The 22,688-nt window shown below is 40.4% G+C and overlaps 1 protein-coding gene across 4 annotated transcripts in view; it reads left to right on the top strand.

Annotated features, from left to right (window-relative positions):
• Positions 1-22,107, top strand: part of chmp5.L (charged multivesicular body protein 5 L homeolog) — a 47,087-nt gene extending 24,980 nt beyond the window's left edge. For 3 of the 4 annotated variants that reach the window (XM_041565490.1, XM_041565489.1, NM_001093457.1), the window contains 6 exons: positions 11,213-11,259; positions 17,617-17,710; positions 17,803-17,874; positions 19,232-19,340; positions 20,542-20,654; positions 21,065-22,107. In XM_041565490.1, coding sequence (XP_041421424.1) covers positions 11,213-11,259; positions 17,617-17,710; positions 17,803-17,874; positions 19,232-19,340; positions 20,542-20,654; positions 21,065-21,115 — 486 coding nt within the window. In that variant the 3' untranslated portion in view covers positions 21,116-22,107. Of the gene's footprint in view, positions 1-11,212; positions 11,260-15,506; positions 16,394-17,616; positions 17,711-17,802; positions 17,875-19,231; positions 19,341-20,541; positions 20,655-21,064 lie in introns of those variants that run through there. The other variant, XM_018266570.2, reaches the window with a different exon arrangement.
• The last annotated feature ends 581 nt before the right edge of the window (positions 22,108-22,688 follow it).

The following is a 22,688-nucleotide window of genomic DNA, read 5'->3' as shown; positions in this document are numbered from 1 at the left end:
ATGTCGGAGTTGCAGGTAACGGAAAAGTAGCTTATTAGGTACATTAAGTTATCCTTAACTTGTTGGAAAGAGAGCAGACTATTACTCTGATAAATATCCCCAAGATATTTTACATTATAAGCGGCCCACAATTGTGGTTCCGGCACCGTGGTCAAACTATACAGGTCCGGGTTATACCAAAGTGGGACATGCGGCGACAGTACCTTTCCCAGTTTCCCCCGACCGTGCGGATCCCATCCGCCAAGCTTTAAGGGTGTTTACCATCATTGGGGTGATAGTGGTCATGGAAGGTGGTTTTCTGTATATCAAGTTCCGCAAACCTTCCATAGACCCCTGCCAAGTGGGCTTCAAGTATAGTAATAGGGTCCTCCGGGAGAGGATCAAGCCACCTTTGTACAGTGGTCAACTGGGATGCAAGAAAATAAGCTCCCATGTCCGGAGCCGCCAAGCCCCTAAAGATGTAGGCATAGTTAACACATTATACTTAACCCTTGTCGGGCCCGGGGACCAATACAGGCGGGTGAGGTGGCTCTGAAGGAGTTTAAAAAATTTAGTCGAGAGCCAAATGGGGGATTGGCGAAAAAGATATAAAAATTTCGGGAGGAATTTCATTTTGAATAAGTTTATCCTGCCAATTAGGGAGAGTGGGAGCTTAAGCCATCTATCAATGGACCTGAGTAATTGTAACATTAGTGGGTCACGGTTCAGTTCTACAAATTTGCTTATTTGTGGGTGAATGTGGATGCCTAAATATTTAATCGTGTCCACTCTGGCCAGTGGGGGTTCAGAGTCAATGCCGTCCGTAACGCAAGGGTCCAAATATAGCAGTGAAGATTTGGCCCAATTAATCTTAAGTCCTGAGAAGGTAGTGTGAGTATTAATGAGCCGAAGAGCCAATTGGAGGGAGGGGCCTGGATCATTTAAGTATAGCAAAGTGTCATCAGCAAAGAGCGAGATTTTTTCCTCAATATTCCCAATTTCGAATCCCCGAATCCCTTTTGTTGCTCTAATTAAACACGCCAGGGGCTCCATGGCAAGAGCAAAAAGGGCCGGTGACAGGGGGCATCCCTGGCGCGTTCCCCTATACAGGTTAATTGGGGCTGAGAGTTCCAGGTTAGAGAGAATTCTAGCTGTGGGCTTAGAATACCGAAAGCCCATGGTTTTTAGAGTTTCCCAAAGATAGTGCCATTCGACTGAATCGAATGCCTTCTCATTATCCAAGGAGGCAATGACTCTGGAACCCGGGTTGGAGTGGGGAATAGAGAGATTAGTAAAAAGACGTCTGAGATTCAACTCGGCCGCTTTGTGGGGAATGAAGCCCACTTGGTCAGGAGCCACCAACGATGTTATAACACAATTTAAGCGTTTGGCTAGGATCTTGGCTAATACTTTAGAATCAGAGTTGATTAAGGAGATGGGTCGGTAGGAAGATTGGGAGTGGGGATCCTTGCCTGGCTTAAGTATAAGGATAATAGTTGCTTCGCTGAAAGAGGAAGGTAGGGCCTTTGAGGTGAGCGACAGATTAAATATATCAGTTAGGAGTGGGGCTAGAAGGGCTGCATAGGTTAGATACCATTGATTCGGAATACCATCAGGACCTGGGGTTTTCCCCAGGGGTAGGGACGCGATAGCATCCAAAGTCTCCTGTTCCTGGATGGGAGCGTCCAGGAGGGATCTATGCTCAAGGGAGAGGGTGGGCAGATCTAGGCTACGTAAATAGCTAGCTATGTCCGAGGGTGTTTTCGTCAGTTTAGACGAGTATAAAGACTGATAATAGTCTGCTAGGTTGGAGTTGATTTCTATGGGATCGGTAACTAGTTCTGTGTCGTTTTTACGTATCGCATGAATGGCTGGTCGACTACATTCATCCCTGGCCAAGAGTGCTAGCAATTTGCCATTCTTGTCCCCTTTTTCATAAAGTGCAAATTTGTGGTATAGCTGACTTTTATGAGCACACTTCCACTGAGCCTGGGCATACCGTCGTTGTGCAATTACATAATCAAGTTGGGTGGAATCACAAGGATCCCGGATGTACCCCTCCTCCGCCTCCTTGAGCATGTCCTCTGCAGTAGTCATCGTATGGGCTGCCAATTTTCTAGTATGAGCTATTCCGGAGATGTACTCCCCCCTGACATATGCTTTTAGTGCGTCCCATACTGAAGGTAGGGGAGCAGTGTTAACATTAACCTGCAGGAAATCAGTAATGGAGCGTTTCATTTTTTCTTGTAGAGCTGGATGAGTAATCCAGAAGGGGTTTAATCGCCAGGTTCTATTGGCCGGATGGGAGTGGAGTTTCCAAGAGATCAGTAGAGGGGCATGATCCGATACCCCCCGTGGCAAGAAGTCGGCTCTAACAATTTTGGTGGACATGTCTACAGAGGCGAAGGCAAGGTCAATCCGTGACATAGAACCCCTGGAGTAACAGGAAAACATGCGTTTAGAAGGATTACAACTTCTCCATACATCAACCAAACCAGCAGTGTCCACCCATGCTTTCAGCCCTTTCGTGCCTGGCCTCCCTGAAGTAGAGAGGGTTAGGCGGTCCATACTCATATCCATAACATCGTTAAAATCCCCCAATATCAGTGTTGGAATTAACGGCAGAGTAGCCAAGCGAGATAGTATATCATAAAGTAGAGAGTCATTGAAAGGTGGGGGTATATACACATTTACGATTATATATGGATAGCCAGCTAAGGATGCATGGATCAGGGTAAACCTGCCTTCTGTGTCATTTTGGAGGTCAAGGAGTTGAAAGGGTAGCGACCTGTGTATGAGGATCGAGGTGCCTCTAGCATAGTTGGAGTACACTGAATGAAATGCCTTAGCTATCCATATTTTCTTAATCGGATTAGGGTTGGTCGACTTACAAATATGAGTCTCTTGGAGACAGACAATTTGAGGGTTGTATTTCCTCAGGAAATTAAAGACCAAAGATCTTTTGAGGGGAGCATTGAGGCCCCTCACATTCCAGGAGATGGCCGTTATCTCAGCTGCCATTGGATGACATTAAATCCCATATGTTGACTCTCCCTATAGAGCAAAGAAGGACAGAAAGAGAGGAGAAGAAGGGGAAAGAGGAGAAGGAAGAAAAGTAAAAGAGGCAAATCCCACCATATCCCACCCTACTTCCCCCAATAGTGAGGAAGTGTCGGTCCCTAAACATTCAAAAGTAGCTGGGAGCGTACCAGAACAAAGCGGACGCACCAATAGCAATTTAGAAACAAAGCATCAAAACAATATCATAAAAGTCGTATTGCATAACTCTGATCACAAAATAATGAGTAGATAACGTTCTACTTAAATCAGCTTGTTAGCTGACTCCGTGGCCCCACTAGCAGGAGAGGCAATGAACTGAGCCAGGGTATAGCCCCCACTGCGTATGCATTGAAGAGAGGTGTCCGCTAGATAAAGCGCCCAATCGGGCAGGCGGGCAGTAGGACTCGGGAACACAAGGCCATGCCAGGTAAGGCCCAACCAAGTAAACAAAGCAGGCGTAGAAACAATTCACGCAGGTCGGCGGTCCAGCCATTGCGATACCTCCAAGGGTGAAGTAAAAAATTGCGCCTTTCCATCCGCCGACACCCGGAGTTTGGCGGGATATAACATGGAGTATTGTAATCCAACTTCGCGAAGACGCTTCTTGACAGCGGTGAATTGCTGCCTCTGTTTCCTGAGATCATTGGAGAAGTCCGGATAGAGCGAAATTGTCGAGTTTTCGAATTTCAATTCTCCCAAACGTCGAGCAGTCGCCAGAGCTGCATCCCTATCCCTGAAGTTGAGAAAACGGGCAATAATGGGTCGAGAGGGCGCTCCAGGCGGCGGAGGCGTAGCCGGGATGCGATGAGCACGTTCAATGACAAACATGGCGGAGAAGGTCTGGGCCCCACACGTGGTTGTAAGCCATTGTTCCAGGAATTTAGTGGTGTCTGCACCTTCAGCTCTTTCAGGAAACCCAATTATTCGCACATTATTGCGACGTAAGCGGTTTTCAAGATCGTCCGACTTCGCCTCCGCCATCTCTAGACGGCGTTGAATGTGAGCCAAACGATCCGGTATCGGTTGGCAAAGATCGTCCAACTCCCCCACCCTCCGCTCTACCTCCGTCGTGCGGTCCCGCAGCTTCTGCTGATCCTGTCGCAGGATGGCAAAATCTATTCGCAATTCCTCCACCTTGGCCATGGTAGCAGCATGGCATGTTTGTATGGTGTTCTGAAGGACCGCCACGGCCTCAGTTAAGGTAGGTTCACCCTGTTCGGAGGTTGGAGAGTCTGCGCGGAGGGCTACAGTTGGTGGGGAAGGGGAGAGGACAGGATCGGAGAGTACAGCAGGAGCAGGCGGTGTACTCACAGTTGCAGGTTGCAGCAGCTCAGGCGGCGTAACTGCTCTACTGCGCTGTTCCTTGGGCGCTTCCGGCCTACGCGTGTCGGGCATTTTAGCAGGCCTTCCCGCGTTTCTCAGGTGAGCTCGGATATCAGAAGCCTCTGCCACGTAGTGCTTCTTTCTGCCCATCGGCAGACAGTCAGTGGGTGGCAGGCTCTATTGCAGGGGGGTTTTCCCCTGTTCAGTCAGGATTTTTACCGGATTAGCGTGGGTTTCAGACGGAGCTCAGCTACCACACGTCCGCTCACATTGCTTGCTGGCCACGCCCCCCACTGAGCATTTTTAAAACACACAGTGGATACTGAAGAATCATACTCACCAACTTCAGGCTGTTATAACTAGCCCATATGCATACCCATGGCCCTTTTGCAAAAGTTCTGTAAATTTCTGTAAAGCCTCACGTAACTCAAAAGAAAAGGGGAGCCCAAAAAGCTCACAGGTAACAAGGTGGATAGCCCACACCTGTGTCTATTCCCAAAAAGCACTAGATTGAATCTTGTGCCTCGCTGGGCATATAGCGGGGGGCTATTTTAGCACAGGGCTAGGACCATGGGTATGCCCACACCTGCATTTCTTCCCAATAAGCGATAATTTACAGATTATGCGTCTTGAGGCATCAGGTAAAATCTTCTCCATTACCTGGGAATCATCCCTCTGTGTCTACACAGAGGTAAAAAATAAACAAAAAAAATATAAAAGAAAAAACAAAAATTGTGTTTGTCTCAAAATTCACCAAAAAATAAAAAGAGAGAGGAGGGAGATCCTACCTCCCTGTTTAGTAGGACAAAAAATAACTGTGGTGAGGAGGAATTGATGTGTTCTTATAGGTCATGATTCATTTTGATTGGCTATGTTATAGGTCCTACCCCCAGGTCTGGGAGGGACAATGTGTACGTAGACGTAGAAGAAAAAGCAATCAAATTTGTCTGACATGACTTATCCTTCATAAAGCCATGCTGATTGCTGCTCATAATGCCAAAATTTTGAATGTGATCCCTTAACAAGCCTTCAAATAATTTGCCCACCACAGATGTCAAATTTACTGTCTTATAATTGCCAGGCTGAGATCGTAATCACTTTTTAAATATTGGAATGACATCAGCTTTTCTGCAATCCATAGGTACCATACCAGATGAAAGCGAATCTGAGAAAATCAGAAATAGGGGCTGATCTAAAACCCAACAAAGCTCTCTTACAACCCGGGGGTGTATGCCATCAGGCCCTGGAGCCTTGTTTACATAAATTTTTATTAAAGCTTTATGAATCATATCCTGAATCAGCCACTGACTAGATTGAGCTGAGCCATCAGTACAGCTATGAAGTGAGCCTGGGAACTCAGACTCCTCTATACACTGAACAAAATAACTGATTAACACATTTGCCTTTTCTGTACAACCATACAGGTACCACTATTTAATGGAGCAACACTCTCAACATGCATCTTTTTACTATTAATTTATTTAAAAAACTTTTGGGGTTAGTCTTAGCCTCCGCCGCAATGCATTCTTCATTTCCTTTCTTTGCATTCCGGATTGCTGTTTTACAACATTTATTATAGTGTTTTATTTATTAAATACAGCTTCTTTACCAACAGACTTGTAGTTTTTAAATGCCTTTCGCTTCTTTCCTATTAACTTCTTTACTCCTATATTAAGCCACATAGGGTGATTCTAAGAGCTTCTATATTTACTCCTTAAAGGGGTTGTTCACCTTCAAACAACTAGTTGTTATCAGATAGATCACCAGAAATAACGACTTTTTCCAATGACTTTCTATTTTCTATGTGTCACGGTTTTTCTAATATTGAAGTATAAAGTGTCATTTCTCTCCTTCTGAAGCAGCTCTGGGAGGGGGGGTCGCCGATCCTGTAAACTGTTCTAAATTGATACATTTAGTTGATACATTTCTTATCTTTGTCCCTGCTGAGCAGAATCTCTGGGTTTCATTACAGGCAGCTGTTAGAATTGATACAATTGTTGCTAATACTCCAGAGATGCTGCTGAGAAATGTATCAACTAAATGTTGCAAAATTGTAACAGTTCAGAATCTGCACCTGGATTACTGAGCTGTCAGACTCAAACACCAGAGACAGGAACATTCAACTTTAAACTAAGATTTTGGAAAAAACTTAAAAAATAAATAATGGGAAGTAATTGGAAAAAGTCATTATTTCTAGGGAACAATCTAAAAACAACTAAATTGAAAAAAGTGTTTGGAAGGTGAACAACCCCTTTAAAAGAAAACTATACCCCCAAAATGAACACTTAAGCAACAGATTTACATCATATTAAGTGGCATATTAAATAATCTTACAAACTGGTCTATATATTAAAATCTTGCTCTTTTACATCTCTTGCCTTGAGCCACCATTTTGTGATGGTCTGTGTGCTGCCTCAGCGATCACCTGACCAGAAATACTTCAACTCTAACTGTAACAGGAAGAAGTGTTGAAGCAAAAGACAGAACTCTGTCTGTTATTTGGCTCATGTGACCTAACAAGTATGGTTTGTTGGTATGTTTGTGTGCACAGTTAATCATACGATCCCTTATTTTTTAAAATGGCAATTTTCTATTTATGATTACCCAATGGCACATACTACTAGAAAAGTATATTATTAGGAAAATGGTTTATTTACATGAATCAGGGTTTTACATATGAGCTGTTTTGTGCGATATCTTTTTATAGAGACCTACATTGTTTGGGGGGTATAGTTTTCCATTAACCCTTTTCCTGCCAGCCGTTGTCCTAAACGCTAACATCTACTGCCAAGCAGTTTTTAGACTTTTTGTACTCTTTCACTTTAAGAGCTTTTCTTGGGGGGGGGGCTCTTTTTAGTTTACCCAGGAAAACAATATATTGTTTTTTTCAGGACATTATGATCTGTCAAAATATGCTAGAATTTTGGTGTAATTCCACTTCTGTAAAAAGATGTAGGCTTCCAAGTGTCTAATAAAATGAAAAAAATCCTGTTTCACATAGTAAAATCACATATACCAGAAACGTGATTTATTTTATGTACAAGAACACAGCCGATCTTTCTTGGATGAGTATCCGCACTCCAAGGCAATGGATAAGTAGGGGTGCATGGTAATATTGACATACAGCAAAAGTTTCCAGACCAGCACTCCCTTTTGGTGAAAATCAACAATCTTTTATTGTGACATGGTATCTTATTCCAACGTTTCGATCTCAATAGGGATCTTTTTCAAGGAAGAAAAAGATCCCTATTGGGATCGAAACGTTGGAATAAGATACCATGTCACAATAAAAGATTGTTGATTTTCACCAAAAGGGAGTGCTGGTCTGGAAACTTTTGATATATATATATATATATATATATATATATATATATATATATATATATATATATATATATATATATATATATATATATATATATATATATATATATATATATATATATATATATATATATATATTATATATTGTACAAATAAGGTCCGCACTCTCAGGACTTAGGAAAAATTAAGAATTTTTGTTATTCACATAGGGGTCTGACGTTTCTCAAAAGGCCTTTCTCAAAAAAGACTAAGAAAGGTCAGACTCCTATGTGAATAAAAAAATTCATAATTATTCCTAAATCCTGAGAGACCTTATCTGTACAATATTGAATCTTATTTTGGACACTGCACCAAGGCAACTGTGAACCTTGTGTCGTGAGTGCCGACTCCTCCATTGACTAGAGAGGGAGAGAGAGAGAGAGCTCACAGGACTTCAAATAAATCAATATTTATTATTTTTTAAGTATATGACCACAATAAATATTGATTTATATGGAGATTTCTCACTTGTATAGATAAAAATCTCCAGGCAGTACACTACCAAATTTCCAAAGCACCGCTCCACAAAACGGCATACTTCTGATTTGAAGGCCAAACACTCCACTTACAGTAGGTTTACCCTAGAAAACTATGCATTATTAGAAAGAGCAGATTCTGGCAAATCAAAAATGGGTAAATATATCTATGTACGCCAAAATACCAAGCTGCAATTCTTTCCTAAAGTTATAGTTTTTATAGAAATTGGTGAATTCACATTATTAGGTATCAATGTAAAACACCCGAATATGATTGCCAGGAGTGCACAGAACAGTTTGATGCCTAATATGTAGGTAAACCTATGCATATAGGGGCCCCAAAATGCAGACACCCCATTTGCGCCATCAGTTCTGTAATTCCAGATACTGCAAAATCAACACATCTGCATAGATTTGGGGGGGGGGCAAAGGTAGAAATAGTATGTTTACCTCAGAAAACCATATTTTTGGAAAGTACACATTCCCCTGAATCCAAATTGGGTATGCATGTCTTTCTACTCCAAAGCACAAAGCCACAAACCTTTCCTAAATTTGGCAATTTTGGTGACATTTTCAAAAATCACCTCAAAATTTCCACCCTGCAACATCGTATTTCGCACATACTTTTAGGTATCAAGACAAATCACCCCAAATATGAAAGCATGGAGTCTGCTGAACAGTTTGATTCCTAATATGTATAGGTTTACCTAAGCACGTGGCATATAAAGGCCTCAAAATGAAGACCCCCATATGGTCTGTCATTTCAGGTACTGCAAAATCAACACATTTAAATCTTTTGGGGGGGAGGGGGCAAAGGTATAAAAAAGTATGTTCACCCCAGAAAACCATATATTTTCGCAAAGTACACATTCCCCTGAATTCAAATTGGGTATACATATATTTCTACTCCAAAGTACCAAACCTGCAAACCTCGCCAAAATTTGGCGATAGAGGCAGTGTTCTGAAGATCACTTAATCATAGTACAATTGGCCACATTTATCTCACCCAATTTCTTACGTAAAATTGAAAAACATAGGTATACCAAAGCAGCTGGCATGTGCGGACGAAAAAAAAATATAGTGCATATGAGTTTTCTCTGCTGGCAATTCGCCTTCTCTGAACAAAGCACCCTACTTTGTATTATGTGCCACAAGACCCTCTAACACCACAAAGACCCCCCAAAACCATATATTTTTGTAAAGTACACATTCTGAAGAACCAAAAATGGGTAACTAGGTCTTTCTACTCCAAACTACCATACTGCAAAACTACACTAAAGGCACAGGTTTGTATGACATTTCTGAAAATCACCTAAAAATATTGCAATTGCCCGCATTTATCTCACCGAATTTCTTACATACAACTGAAAACCACCCTAAATATTGACAACAAAGGTCTACTGAACAGTTTGATGCCCAATATGCATAGATATACCAAGGCAGCTGGCATGTTTGGACCCCAAATAAAAATAGTGCATATGAATTTTCTCCCTGCCAATTCGCCTTCTTTGAACATAGACCATTGACTTCATATTCTGTGCCTCAAGACCATCCTAACAGCAAAGACCTCCACCAAAACCATATATTCTTGGAAAGTACACATTCTGATGAATGCAACAAATAAAGACGAATGCAAAAATAAAGACGTCTTTCTACACCAAACTACCAAACTGCAAAGCTTTTCTAAATGTTGAGGTTTTTACATTTCTGAAAATTGCCAAAAAATGTTGGTTTGCTGCATTTAACTCACACAATGTTTTACGTACAAAGAAAAATCACCCTAAATATGGACGTCAGAGGTCTACTGAATAGTTTGTTGCCCAATATGCATAGATTTACCAACGTATGTGGTATGTACCGACCCCAAAGGAAAAACATGAATATGCATTTTCACGCTGGCCAACTCAACTGCTGAAAAGAGAGCCCCAACTGTGCATTATGTGCCGTAAGACCTCCAAACTGTAAAAAGACCCCCAGAAAACCATATATTTTTGGAAAGCACATTCTGGTGGATCAAATTAAGTAAAATATATCTTTCTATAAAAAAGCACCAAACAATAAAACTATACTAAATATAAATAAGGAACAATAATGCAGGGATAAAATTGCAATAAATTTGTTATTTCATTAAATCAATGAAATAACAAAATAACTGATCCGACAGCATAATTAGAGGCCAAAACAATGAATAAAAAAAAAAAAAACCTGTTTGAGATTTTTTTTGTATACATGTTTGTGCACTTCTAAAAGTTGTCTGAGTGTGTAAATATATGTAAATAAATGTACATATGTGTGCAAAACGGAGAAATGTGCTAAAATAAAAAATACCAATCTTTACTAAAAAGTGTGTATAAATGTACTGTAAGTGCATGTAAGTGTGTAAAAAAAAAAATGCACTTATCATTTTTGGAGCAGGAGGATCGCTGACATCGCTATAGGAGTCCTGGACAGCGTGTCTGCAGAGTCGTTGCGCAGCAGTAAGTGTGTGGACCGCTCTGCAGTGAGGAGGAAGGTAAGCGAAGTAGCAGACGCTCCAGGTGATGTGTCTGCTACTTTGAAGTCGGATCTTCGACGAATGATTTGCAGATCCGACTTGACAGCCCCCTAGCCTCGTTGCCTAGGGGGCTGTCTTCCCTCCCCACTCTCTGCGGAGGGGGCAAAAGCTGCTGACGCAGAGAACTAGCTCGGCTGCTAAAGAACGTACGCTGTACGTCCTTGGCAGCCTGAGCATTTGCCTGCCAGCACATACACCGTACGTGCTTGGAAGACAAAGGGTTAAGGAAATAAATTTAATATGGTAATGATTTAATATCATTTTAAATGACAACCATTTCTGTTCTGTGTTTTTAGCTGAAAGCTTGTCAAGGCTTATCTAAATCCACATACCATACACTGGCATACTGTAGCAGGTAATACTGCTCAGTGAGCCATGATTTATCCCACCTTCCACGTCTGTAGCTTGTTACAGTAAAAAAACTGTATTTTTTTAATATAATTTCTGTTATTTTCAGAACATGGTAAAACAGAAAGCCCTGCGAGTGCTCAAACAGAAGAGAATGTAAGTAGCCAGATACTAGAATGCCGCTGTGCTCTTTTAAAATAGATTTAGTATTTCATGATAGTATTTATCCATTATTTATATAGCATTAAAGGAAAACTAAAGTCTAAAATAGAATAATGCTAGAAATGCTGTATTTTGTATATTAAACATAAACATGAACTTACTGCACCTGAAGCCTAATTAAACAAATGATTTATGCTTTAAAAGTTGGCCACAGGGGTTCACCATCTTGTAATTTTGTTAAACATCTTTGCAAGACCAAGATCATGCACATGCTCAGTGGGTCTGTGATGCTGCTTAGGGATCATCATAAATTATCAAAACAGCACAAGTCAAATAATATCTGCCATAGAATCAGATACAGCAAGACTGATTAATAATCAGAATATGCAGACTGCACTGAGTCCTGTGTTGTCATGTAATCTAATCTGGATTTTATAGTTTTTGTATTGTTTACTACAAACTTTCTCCAACTCTCCAGAACCAGTGGCTGCAGCAAAAAAATCCTCCAAATAGAATCCCAATTTATCTGTTTAAATCTGGCTCCATGATCTTTCTCCTTGCAGTTGGAGTTGGAAACTTTAAAGATGTAAAGGCAAAATAAAATCCAATTTTTACTTTTTTAACTGAAAAAGAAACAATACACTTCAATTAAAAATTAGTTTGGGGCTCCATCTTCTATTTGAAAGTATGATCCTTTCCCTGCAGAGCAGTTAGGGACCGTCTAAAGTTTCTTATCTGCAGCAGTCCGAGCAAGTAAATGACGGCAGAATTTCACTGCATATAGTCAGGTTTCTTATAAAAAAGACATTTTTTAAATAAAATATATTGGAGATAGGTTTATTTTTCATTAAAGAAAGTAAAAATGGGATTTTATTTTTTTTACCTTTACATCCCCTTTAAGATAATTCATGGAATGGTTTATCTTCCTTGTTTGTCAAAATGTATGTGGATTAATAGGAGATCAGGCCTTGATCATGTAGGAAAAAGTAAGAGTTTATGAAATTGGAAGCTATATAGAAATGGAAGGATATATGTGGAGACCTGATATAGTTCTACGTTTAAATCACAGGAGTTTAGAAGTGGCTGGAAATGTAGGTTTTTTATTTAGCAGTACTGTCCAACTTATGTGGTATTAAGGGGCAAAATTTTCTGGCCAAGTGGTGTGAGGGCCAATAATGGAAGCCAATGTTGACCGGCCAGCAGGAACCATGCAGGGTCCATGCACCTTTTAAAGCACACGTAAAGGTAAGCAGTCAAAGCAGCCAGACTTCAATGGAGGGCCACTCAATGGGGGAGGGGCCAGCAGCCCACCAGTTGGACAACATTGGAATTGATAGTTATGTTAAAAAGCATCGAACAGTCGAGTTTGCCAGTTGTTAAAGGACCAGTAACCCCTTTTAGAGAACCCAGACCCAGTCAATGTACTTACATTAATAACACCCAATTTGCAGCTGAATCCTGCTTTCTAGTAAGGAAAATGGAAAAAATGGAAACCGCAGCTTCCAAGGGGCCACGCCATCTTGCAGCACTAAAAAAGCATCTTCACCCTTGCCTGCGCACCGCTGTGAGCCTCTTCCTGTTCTTCGGGTTCCAGCTTCCTGGTTTGTGACGTCACTTCCAGAAGTGACGTCACATAGCAAACATTAATTACCCAATAAGCATCTTCTTGGCTGTCAATGTCTAAGCATTCTCCTTATGCAGCCTTTCTCTGTGCAAAGCTATACAAAGCCTTTCTTCAGTGTTTCCTCAGCGTTCCTCTCTCTCTCAGCCTTTTCCCTCCGCATACTGCAGCTTCTCCCCCCTCCATTTCTCTCTCTCTCTCAACCTTTTCCCTCCACATACCGCAGCCTTCCCCCACCTCCGTTCCTGTCTCCCAGCCGTTCCCATCACATACAGCAGCCTTCCCCCACTTCCGTTCCTGTCTCCCAGCATTTCCCTTCACATACAGCAGCCTTCCCCCACTACCGTTATGCTCTCTCTCAACCTTCTCTTCCGCATACTGCAGCCTTTTCTTATCTTCGGCGATCCTTAGATGCAGCCATTCCATCAGCTGTCCCTCTACCCCGCATTTTTTTCTTGGTGAATTTTAAGCTAAATCTAAGGTAAATACATAACATGCAGTGGGACATAAGTATTATTTGGAGGGTGTCGTTTTTATTTTTTAAATTAAAAAAAATGGTGTTACTGGTCCTTTAAGCATCTTGCCGGTGATCACAGAAATCATTGCACCATATTCTCTAGTGCCAGGTCCACCTGTGCCCATCCAAGCTAGTGCAAGCAAAGGACATGTAATGGCACAAAGGATCCCTTGGAATGGGGCAAAAATTGCCAAAAGCAGTAAAGTTCAGGGTAATTTACTGCACCTGGCCATTTTTGCTACATTCCCAGCACTTTTTTTCATTAAACAAACAATCGCGGAAGCAACCACTTTGAGTTGAATATGCAAAGACTCCCTTCTGCAAATTACGTTAACAGTTCATTAAAGGGGTTGTTCACCTTTGAGATAACTTTTAGTATGACGTAGAGAGTGATATTCTGAGACAATTTGCAATTGGTTTTCATTTTTTATTATTGAAGGTTTGCGTTATTTAGCTTTTTATTCAGCAGTTCTTCAATTTGAATCTTAAGCAATCTGGTAACTAGGGTCCAAATTACCTTAGCAACCATGCATTGATTTGAATAAGAGACTGGAATATGAATTGTAGAGGGCCTGAATAGAGGTAAAGTAACTTTTCAATTGGTTTTCATTTATTTTTTATAGTTTTATAGTTATGTCTTTTTCTTCTGACTAAAAGTTATTTCAAAGGTGAACAACCCCTTTAAAGGCCTCGACTCCCTTACCTGTCCTCAGTGAGGGCTACTAACTGCAGCCAGGCAAAACAATCCTTTTTTCCTGTAATACATGGATTTATACTTATACACATATTTCTTATACCTGAGTGTCCTGTTCTCTCTGTTGATTTTTAGATATTTTAGATTTCAGATAATCACATTAAAGGGGTTGTTCACCTTTGAGATAATGTTGAGTATGATGTAGAGCAGTGATCCCCAACAAGTAGCTCGTGAGCAACATGTTGCTCTCCAACCCCTCGGATGTTGCTCCCAGTGGCCTCAATGTAGGAGCTTATTTTTAAATTCCAGGCTTGGAGGCAAGTTTTGGTTGTATAAAAACCAGTGCACTGCCAAACAGAGCCTCAATGTAGGTTGACAATCCACATAGGGGCTACCAAATGGCCAATCACAGCACTTATTTGGCACCCTGGGAACATTTTCCATGCTAGTGTTGCTCCTCAACTCCTTTTACTTCTGAATGTTGCTCACAGGTTCAAAAGGTTGGGGATCCCTGATGTAGAGAGTTATATTCTGAGACAATTTGCAATTGGTTTTAATTTTTTATGATTGAAGGTTTTTGAGTTATTTAGCTTTTTATTCAGCAGCTCTTCAGTTTGAATCTTAAGCAATCTGGTAACTATGGTCCATATTATCTTAGCAACCATGCATTGATTTGAAAAAGAAACTGGAATATGAATAGTAGAGGCCTGAATAGAAGGATCAGTAATAAAACGTAACTATAACTATACATTTGTAGCCTTGCAGAGCATTTGTTTTTTAGAAGGGAGTCTGCGACGCCCATTTGAAAACTGCAAATATGTCAGGGGAGATCAGCTCAGGGAACGTGTATGCAAGAGGAATTGATGCTCCGGATCAACTTGTTGGAGATCAGAGCAATTTGCCTAGCTTTTCGCGAGCAGTGCAAACAAACCAGTGCGCATCCAGACAGACAACGCCACCACCGTTGCCAACATCCCACATCTGTCCCCAATCCACATCCGGGAGTCTTAAATTGGGAAGCAGATTTTCTGAGCAGGCACAGGATGGATCCTGGAGAATGGGAACTCCACCAGGACACTTTTCAACTCATGGTAGACAGATGGGGAGAACCACAGGTCAACCTGATGGCCAACAGGCACAACCGCAAAGTACCCAATTCTTCTCAAGATACAGAGACCCCCTGGCGGCAGGAATAGACACCATGACAATCCCCTCTTCCCATGCTTCCTAGAGTACTCAAAAAGACTTGCAAAGACGGCTCCAAGGTCATAATAGATCATGGCCAAGGAGATTATGGTACTCAGATCTTCTGGCCCTCTCTCTGGAACCGCCAGTGCCTCTGCCTCTCAGGGACGACCTATTGCCAGGGTCCGCTTCGGAACAGGAACCCCAAACTATTCACCTTTACGGGATGACTCTTGAGGCCGCTATCCTGAAGGAAAAAGGACTTTCTGATCAAGTCATACAGACCATGATCAAAGCACGCAAACCTTCTACCTCTAAGATCTACCACAGAACCTTGAACTGCTACTGGTCATGGTGTACACAGCAAGACATTGAATTCCGAGACTGCAACATCACAGCAATTCTTGACTTCCTTCAGTCGGGTCTGTCCACGGATCTCCAGCTAGGGTCCCTGAAATCCCAGGTATCAGCACTCTCCATACTTTTTCAGCAGCTAGACCTACAAGATGATATTCACACCTTCCTTCAAGTCTCTCGACTAGCTCCCCCTTTTCGATGGCCAGTCCCCCCTTGGGACTTGAATCTTGCCCTTAATGCACTTTTGGAGGAACCCTTTGAGCCTCTGGACTCGGTGGACCTACAAGCACTTACGTGGAAGAAGTGTATTTTTGGTAGCAATCTCCTCCATTGGACGCATATCTGAACTGAGAGCCTTATTCTGTTCACTGCCTCTTCTCATTTTTCAAGAAGACTGAGCTGTCCTCCGCACCACTCTCGGGTTTCTACCTAGGGTGGTCTCATCATTTCCCATCAATACAGAAATTGTTCTTCCCTCATTCTGCAACAATCCACATAATGAGAAGGAGGCCAAGCTACATCATCTCGATGTGGTTAAAGCATTAAAGACCTACGTCACTCACACCAGACCTTTCAGGAAGACGGATACCTTGTTTGTTATCCCAGCAGGACCTTCGGAAGGCTCTGTCTGCTACCAAAACCACACTTGCCCAATGGATCAAAGAGGCAATAAAGCAATCTTTTTTTGGCTACGGGCCCACTCCACTCATTGGGAGCCTCTTGGGCTTACCGTAACATGGTGTCTGCTGATCAGGTATGTAGGGCAGCTACCTGGGCCTCCTTATACACGTTTACCAAATTTTACCAGTTCAATAGTACCTTTCCGTGGAGGTGGCATTTGGCCGGAAAATCTTCCAAGCCGCAGTTTCAACATGAGTTCCTCCCTTACTTGATTGGGGCATCTTTTGTAAATCCCCATGGTTCCTGTGTCTCCCTCTGGCGTGAAAGGAAGATTTATGTACTTAACGTTAAATCCTTTGTTTTAAGGATCCTTACATCCTTGTCGTAAAGGGGAGACGGGACTTCCCCTCCGGAACTCTGTTTCAGTTTTCCAGTTCTTTAGTCATACAGATGGAATAGTTATGAGTTTGTTCTTTCTGTTCGAATTCTTCAGGAGCAACTGAGCCGGTTTGGCTAAGGTACAGGGGTAAAGGATAGGTGCGAGGGACCACAATTCTGACATCACTGCAGTGTCCTGCCTCTTTACCCCCATGGTTCCTGTGCCCCCCTTACGACTAGAGAGAAAGTATTTAACGGTAAGTACATAAATCTTCCTTCTCTGTTCCTTAAGATTCCCTGTCCTGGTACTATATGCACACCCTGAAGTAGCGCACCGGAAGATGCAGGTACAGGTTGGGTGTTGGTCTTACAATGGCAACATTTTTCTGGTTAGGGTCAGGTGTGGGTTAAGGATTTGCAGGTTGAGCTTTGCCTAACGCTCACACCGCTAGCAGGAAAGGGTGGCTGCTGAGCCATGCCTGGGAAAGTTATGCATCTTTCAGTATTGAAAGTAGGCTGAAGAATTTAGTGATTTTAAAGACATGACAAGCTGTATGTTTTATATTCTTTCGTCATGTGGAATTTGTATTTTGCAGCACACACTAGAAGGATAGAAAGACATTTTATGAGGACAAAGCAGAATGGCAGAACTGATCTTTTGTCCAGCCCTATCTACAAAAACGCTACCCGACTTCTTTTATACCTCTGTAATTGTGATATACAGCGAGCATTTGTTCTCTATGAAATTATTGTATACATTGATGATAAGGCTGTACTGAAGAAAGCTTGGCTAGTTATGACAACTGGCTTGACCTCAGCCTGTGTGTGACTACAGAATAAAAGCAATTGTTTAAATATGTTTACAGTGTGGCCATTGCAGTGGTTATGTCAATGCTTTTTATTGTCAGTTCCACTTAATGAAATGGTGTTTTTTTTCTTTTGGCTAAATTACTGTGTGCAGTTCTTTGTTTGTTTTAGGTATGAACAGCAGAGAGATAATCTAAACCAGCAATCTTTCAATATGGAACAAGCCAATTATACTATCCAGACACTAAAGGACACAAAAACAACGGTTTGTTATTATTTTTGCATTTAAAAAATGTTTTGTTCATTTACAAGTACATAAATTTTTTTCACACTATCTATGTTTTTGTACACTTTAAGGTGGATGCAATGAAAGTAGGAGCCAAGGAAATGAAAAAGGCTTACAAACAAGTCAAAATTGATCAGATTGAAGTAAGTTCTGTGTAAGTGTGTAAATGAAGAAATTACCATGTAAAGGCAGGGACTTTATTGTTAATAAAATATTAGAGGTATAAATATAGAATTCATGGGGACATTATGCATATTGTATCCCTTTCCTACTCATGGAATGGTGTGTCTTTTTTATAGGCTTGATCTTTTCCAGAGCTCCTGAAGTTCACCCGTGACCTTGCTGGTTCATACACAGCAAACTGGACATTCAACCATATGCCATTTATCACTAAACAGTGAAAAAAGCTGCATTTAGTGTTTTCTTATTGCCTACCATTGATTTGTATTTAGACATTCCTTCCTAGTCCATCAGACATTGAAAATATTCCTCCTGCAAGGAATGCAATGGAGAAGGATGTACACAGAGGGTAGGCACACGTACTTACATGGGTCAGATTGTTTATCTTTCTTATTGGCTGCTATACAGTGCTAGTTATGATTTTGTTATGTCAATAAGTTATTCATGTGAATAACAAAATAAAGAGGGAAGCCAATAATTAGTAGACATAAGGTTTTGCAATATAGCGGGTTAAAACAAGATACGGTATCATATGCTTGCAAAGCTTTAAATCAGATCGAAATGTAAATTAATATTTAGTTTTCTCTGTTATTTTTGGACAAATTGGCATTAAGACTGTTGTCTACTCTTTGACAAGGCACAAATAAAAGTCAGTACATATCCCTTACTACATTACCAAGTAATTTTCCACTTGTTTCACAAGTGAAAAAGGTGCTGGGAATTGAAGCAGAATTTGTTTATTAAAACATGTATGTATTTATTCTGGACTGGACTGTGCCAGTTTGTAGACAGCAATCTATGCTGTCAGTTATGCTAAAAATTGAATTTCTGTTGTGGATCATACACTGATTCTAGCACTAGAACAGCCATAGAGCTTTATACCATGGTGACTTTTCATGTATTGCAGGACTTCAACTTGCAATGTTACTGGGAGTTTTCCACAATTTGTAATGAATGTTAAATATGTATTATTTATTTTATGCTTTTCATGGCAAATAGACCTGTCTCTGTAGAATCCCTGTGCCAAGGCAAGCAGTATGACTTTATGTTAGTAAATGTTAATATCCAGAGTATGAATGTTCTTCATCTATAAGCTCCAGTCTTGTACTTCACTGTTCTTTTAAGGATAAACTAAAATAAACTACTTGCTTAAATTTGCAGTTTAAAAAAAAAGGTTAAACATTGAAGCCGCCGTTTCGCAGTAGTGAAGCTGTGAGTTTGTAAATGCTGAGATTTCACAGTGAATCTGCACTGGGTAAAAGAAAAGTAAATTTAAAAGTCTGAAATATTTTCTATGTGATATGCATTGTATATTTAAAGGATTTACAAGATCAGTTGGAGGATATGATGGAGAATGCCAATGAAATTCAGGAAGCACTTAGTCGAAGCTATGGAACACCCGAAATTGATGAAGATGACCTTGAGGCTGGTAAGTAGAGAAAAATACAGGAAACATGGAATTTCGGATTAAAGGAGAAGGAAAGCTACGGAGGCATTTTATTGCCAATAGATTAGCTGCAATAGTGCAAGCTAGAATGCTATATTTATTCTGTAGAATGTTTTACCATACCTGAGTCAAAAGCTCTAGAAACTCTCTTTTTGTTTAGGATAAGAGCTGCATTATTAACATGGTGTGACATCACTTCCTGCCTGAGCCTCTCACTGCTCTGGGCTCAGATTACAGCAAAGAAGGGGGGGGGGGAAGAGGAGCAAACTGAGCATGCTCTTGCCCAGGGCAATGAGGTTTAAGCTGAAGGCAGGAAGTAACATAGTAACATAGTAACATAGTAAGTAAGGTTGAAAAAAGACACGTCCATCAAGTTCAACCTTTTTTTTTTTTTTTTTATTAACTACCTATCTGCCAGTTGATCCAGAGGAAGGCAAAAAACCCATCTGAAGCCTCTCCAATTTGCCTTAGAGGGGGAAAAATTCCTTCCTGACTCCAAAATGGCAATCGGAGTAGTCCCTGGATCAACTTGGAATATGAGCTATTTCCCATAACCCTGTATTCCCTTACTTGCTAAAAAGCCATCCAACCCCTTCTTAAAGCTATCTAATGTATCAGCCTGTACAACTGATTCAGGGAGAGAATTCCACATCTTCACAGCTCTCACTGTAAAAAACCCCTTCCGAATATTTAGGCGGAACCTCTTTTCTTCTAATCGGAATGGGAAGTCTGATACAGAAGCCCATGTGTACACAATAGGAAAAGGAAAGAAATGCAGTGTTTCTTTTTACAGGCGACTCAGAGCAGCACTACTTTGGGGGTTTACTGGTATATTTAGATGGACCTTTCTGATAAGGCTTACTTAGTTTTAACCTTTCCTTCTCCTTTAAATCTAAAATAATTAGATTTTTTTTTTTTTATTACAGGTTGAATTCTCCTTTAAGGGGAATTAAGATTAAAAATCAAAGCTTTGTGAAATATGTTGGTGCTATAATTAAGTCTGAGCATTGTCATTTTTAGATACCCTTTCTTGTGGTCCGTCCTCTAAATTGATGTGCAAAAGTTAGTTGGTAAAAGCTTTTGATGTGGGCCTCCACATTCTTTTGCACCATTGCAGCTGCAGTACTTGATTGCTTGTTTATCCTTGTTGAATTCTATTCTGACTCTTTGCTCTTAATTACAGAGCTGGATGCTCTAGGAGATGAACTTTTGTTAGATGATGACACCTCATATTTGGATGAAGCTGCCTCTGCCCCAGCTATCCCAGAAGGGGTTCCCAATGATTCCAAAAATAAGGTTGGTTTTCTCAACCTCTTCTACTACACTATACTCAGAAAAGCCATTCACAATACAGATATACCCACTAGTATTTTACTTATTAAAGTGAATTGAACATATCCATTAAAAATATTTGTATCAAAATTATAGTTTCATAAAAAGTTTCCAGTGTAGCCTTTTTAAGAATGTGCTTCACACAGGTCTGTTAGAATGATGAAGAGATAGTACTAGAAGCTATAGAGGTACTGAATATATGATTAATAGCTTGACCACATGTGTAGCTATTTGCATTATTTCCATTACCATACAGTTACCTTTTCATTCTCCCAGTGGACAACTTGGGACATCTTCTATGGCTATCAAGTAGGAGTAACAATTCATGTTAAGTGATGCATTAATATACAATACACCATGTTTTTCTTCTACAGGATGGAGTACTGGTTGATGAATTTGGTCTGCCACAAATCCCTGCTACATAAATACATCTTGCCAACTACAGCTGCAGAATTTCCATTGAATAACACATTTTATTTAATATTGCATTTTGTATAGTTTCTCTTAACTATTTAAAAAAAGACAAACGTTAGACAATTCACTCTTTTTTGATTTTTCTTTTGGAAAAAAAAATCTAGTTGTAAGTTACTACACCACCAAAATGTCTTACTCATCTGCAAGGACATGTATGCATGCATGCAGTGGATAAAACTTCAACCCTTGCCATAATTTTGCAATGCCTTGTTTTGCAAACATGTCAGACGTTCTGACTTGTATGATGTTCTGCCAAATTTTCTTGGTATACATTGGTTTAGTGGGTTGGGGTGTTTACTGAATGTCAAGTAGATCTGAGGACCATAATCTTCAAATTTATTTATATACAGTAGAATTGTGGAATTTCGTTTACACAGATAAAATATTACTACAGGCTTGTTACCTCCCACTTTTTTTTTGCATAATCAAAGAATATATAATTCTAAGTAACTGTCAAGTATACACTAATTAAAGATTTTTAATTATAGTCGAAAGAAGGGTTTGTTTATCCCTTTTCTCTGTTGACCCTTAAAACTGTGTGACCAGTGTCAGGTCCGATCTAGGTCTTTTTATCAGCTGCCTTGCGACTCGCAGTGGTCAGCGCTATGTGTGCATAGAATGTAAGCAGGCAGATAGTCTGCTTTTAATAGCAATGCATTTTCAAATATCTTAATGTGATGTATATTGGAAATTATCTTAGAATTACATTTTCATTCACTGTGCAAAAATCTGTTTCTGGGTGGAGGACCTCTTAAAGAAGTGTCTTTAAATTACTTATTATTACCCCATGGTTGTGCTAGAGCTTGTGAATATTATTGCTTTGTAACTTCTTTTGATAAAAGCAAACCTTTTTAAATAATCCTGAATATTAGAACACAGATTTTCTTTGGAAACGATTGCTCAGTCTAAAAATATGAAACTGTTAATAAAGAGAGAAATAATTGCTGTTGGGCTTTACTTTGTTCGGTATTTGCTTTCTTTAAAAATGTTACATATTGGTCTGAACTAAGTAATTAAATAACAAGCCTTAATCGGTTGTATGACTAAAAAAAAGGTTTCCTCACCTTACATGCAAGTTAAAGAATAATTTATATATAGTTATTGCTGGCACTAGCAGAAGCTACCATATAAAAGGCTTGTCTACTTAAAGGGGACATTTTGCATAACCTTCATATTCAGATATATGATGAATCATTCCTCAAACAATGTAATGATGCAGAAAAAAACCGTTTTGAATGCATTTTACCTGCTAAAAGTGTCATTACATCAGAGCTGCAATGAGAACCTCTCAGGTCAGAAGCTAGACTGAAATGAAGAGTGGGAGTGTCTGTTCATTCTCTCACAGGAAGTGGTCACAGCACTGACTGACAGGCTGAACTCCTGAGCTGTAGCAGCCAAACCCCTCCTACCCTCTGTCCTGTGTGATCCCAGCCTGCACATAACTGTCTTATGCTGTTGCCTGATCATTTAACCTATCAGTATATTGTAAATGCTCAGCATAAAGCAAGAGATGTTAAGTTTCTT

Source organism: Xenopus laevis, chromosome 6L (genome assembly GCF_017654675.1).
Source record: "Xenopus laevis strain J_2021 chromosome 6L, Xenopus_laevis_v10.1, whole genome shotgun sequence".
In the NCBI taxonomy this organism is placed as follows: Eukaryota; Metazoa; Chordata; class Amphibia; order Anura; family Pipidae; genus Xenopus; species Xenopus laevis.
Note: the sequence above shows the minus strand (reverse complement) of the source record. Positions and strands in the feature narration are given on the sequence as shown.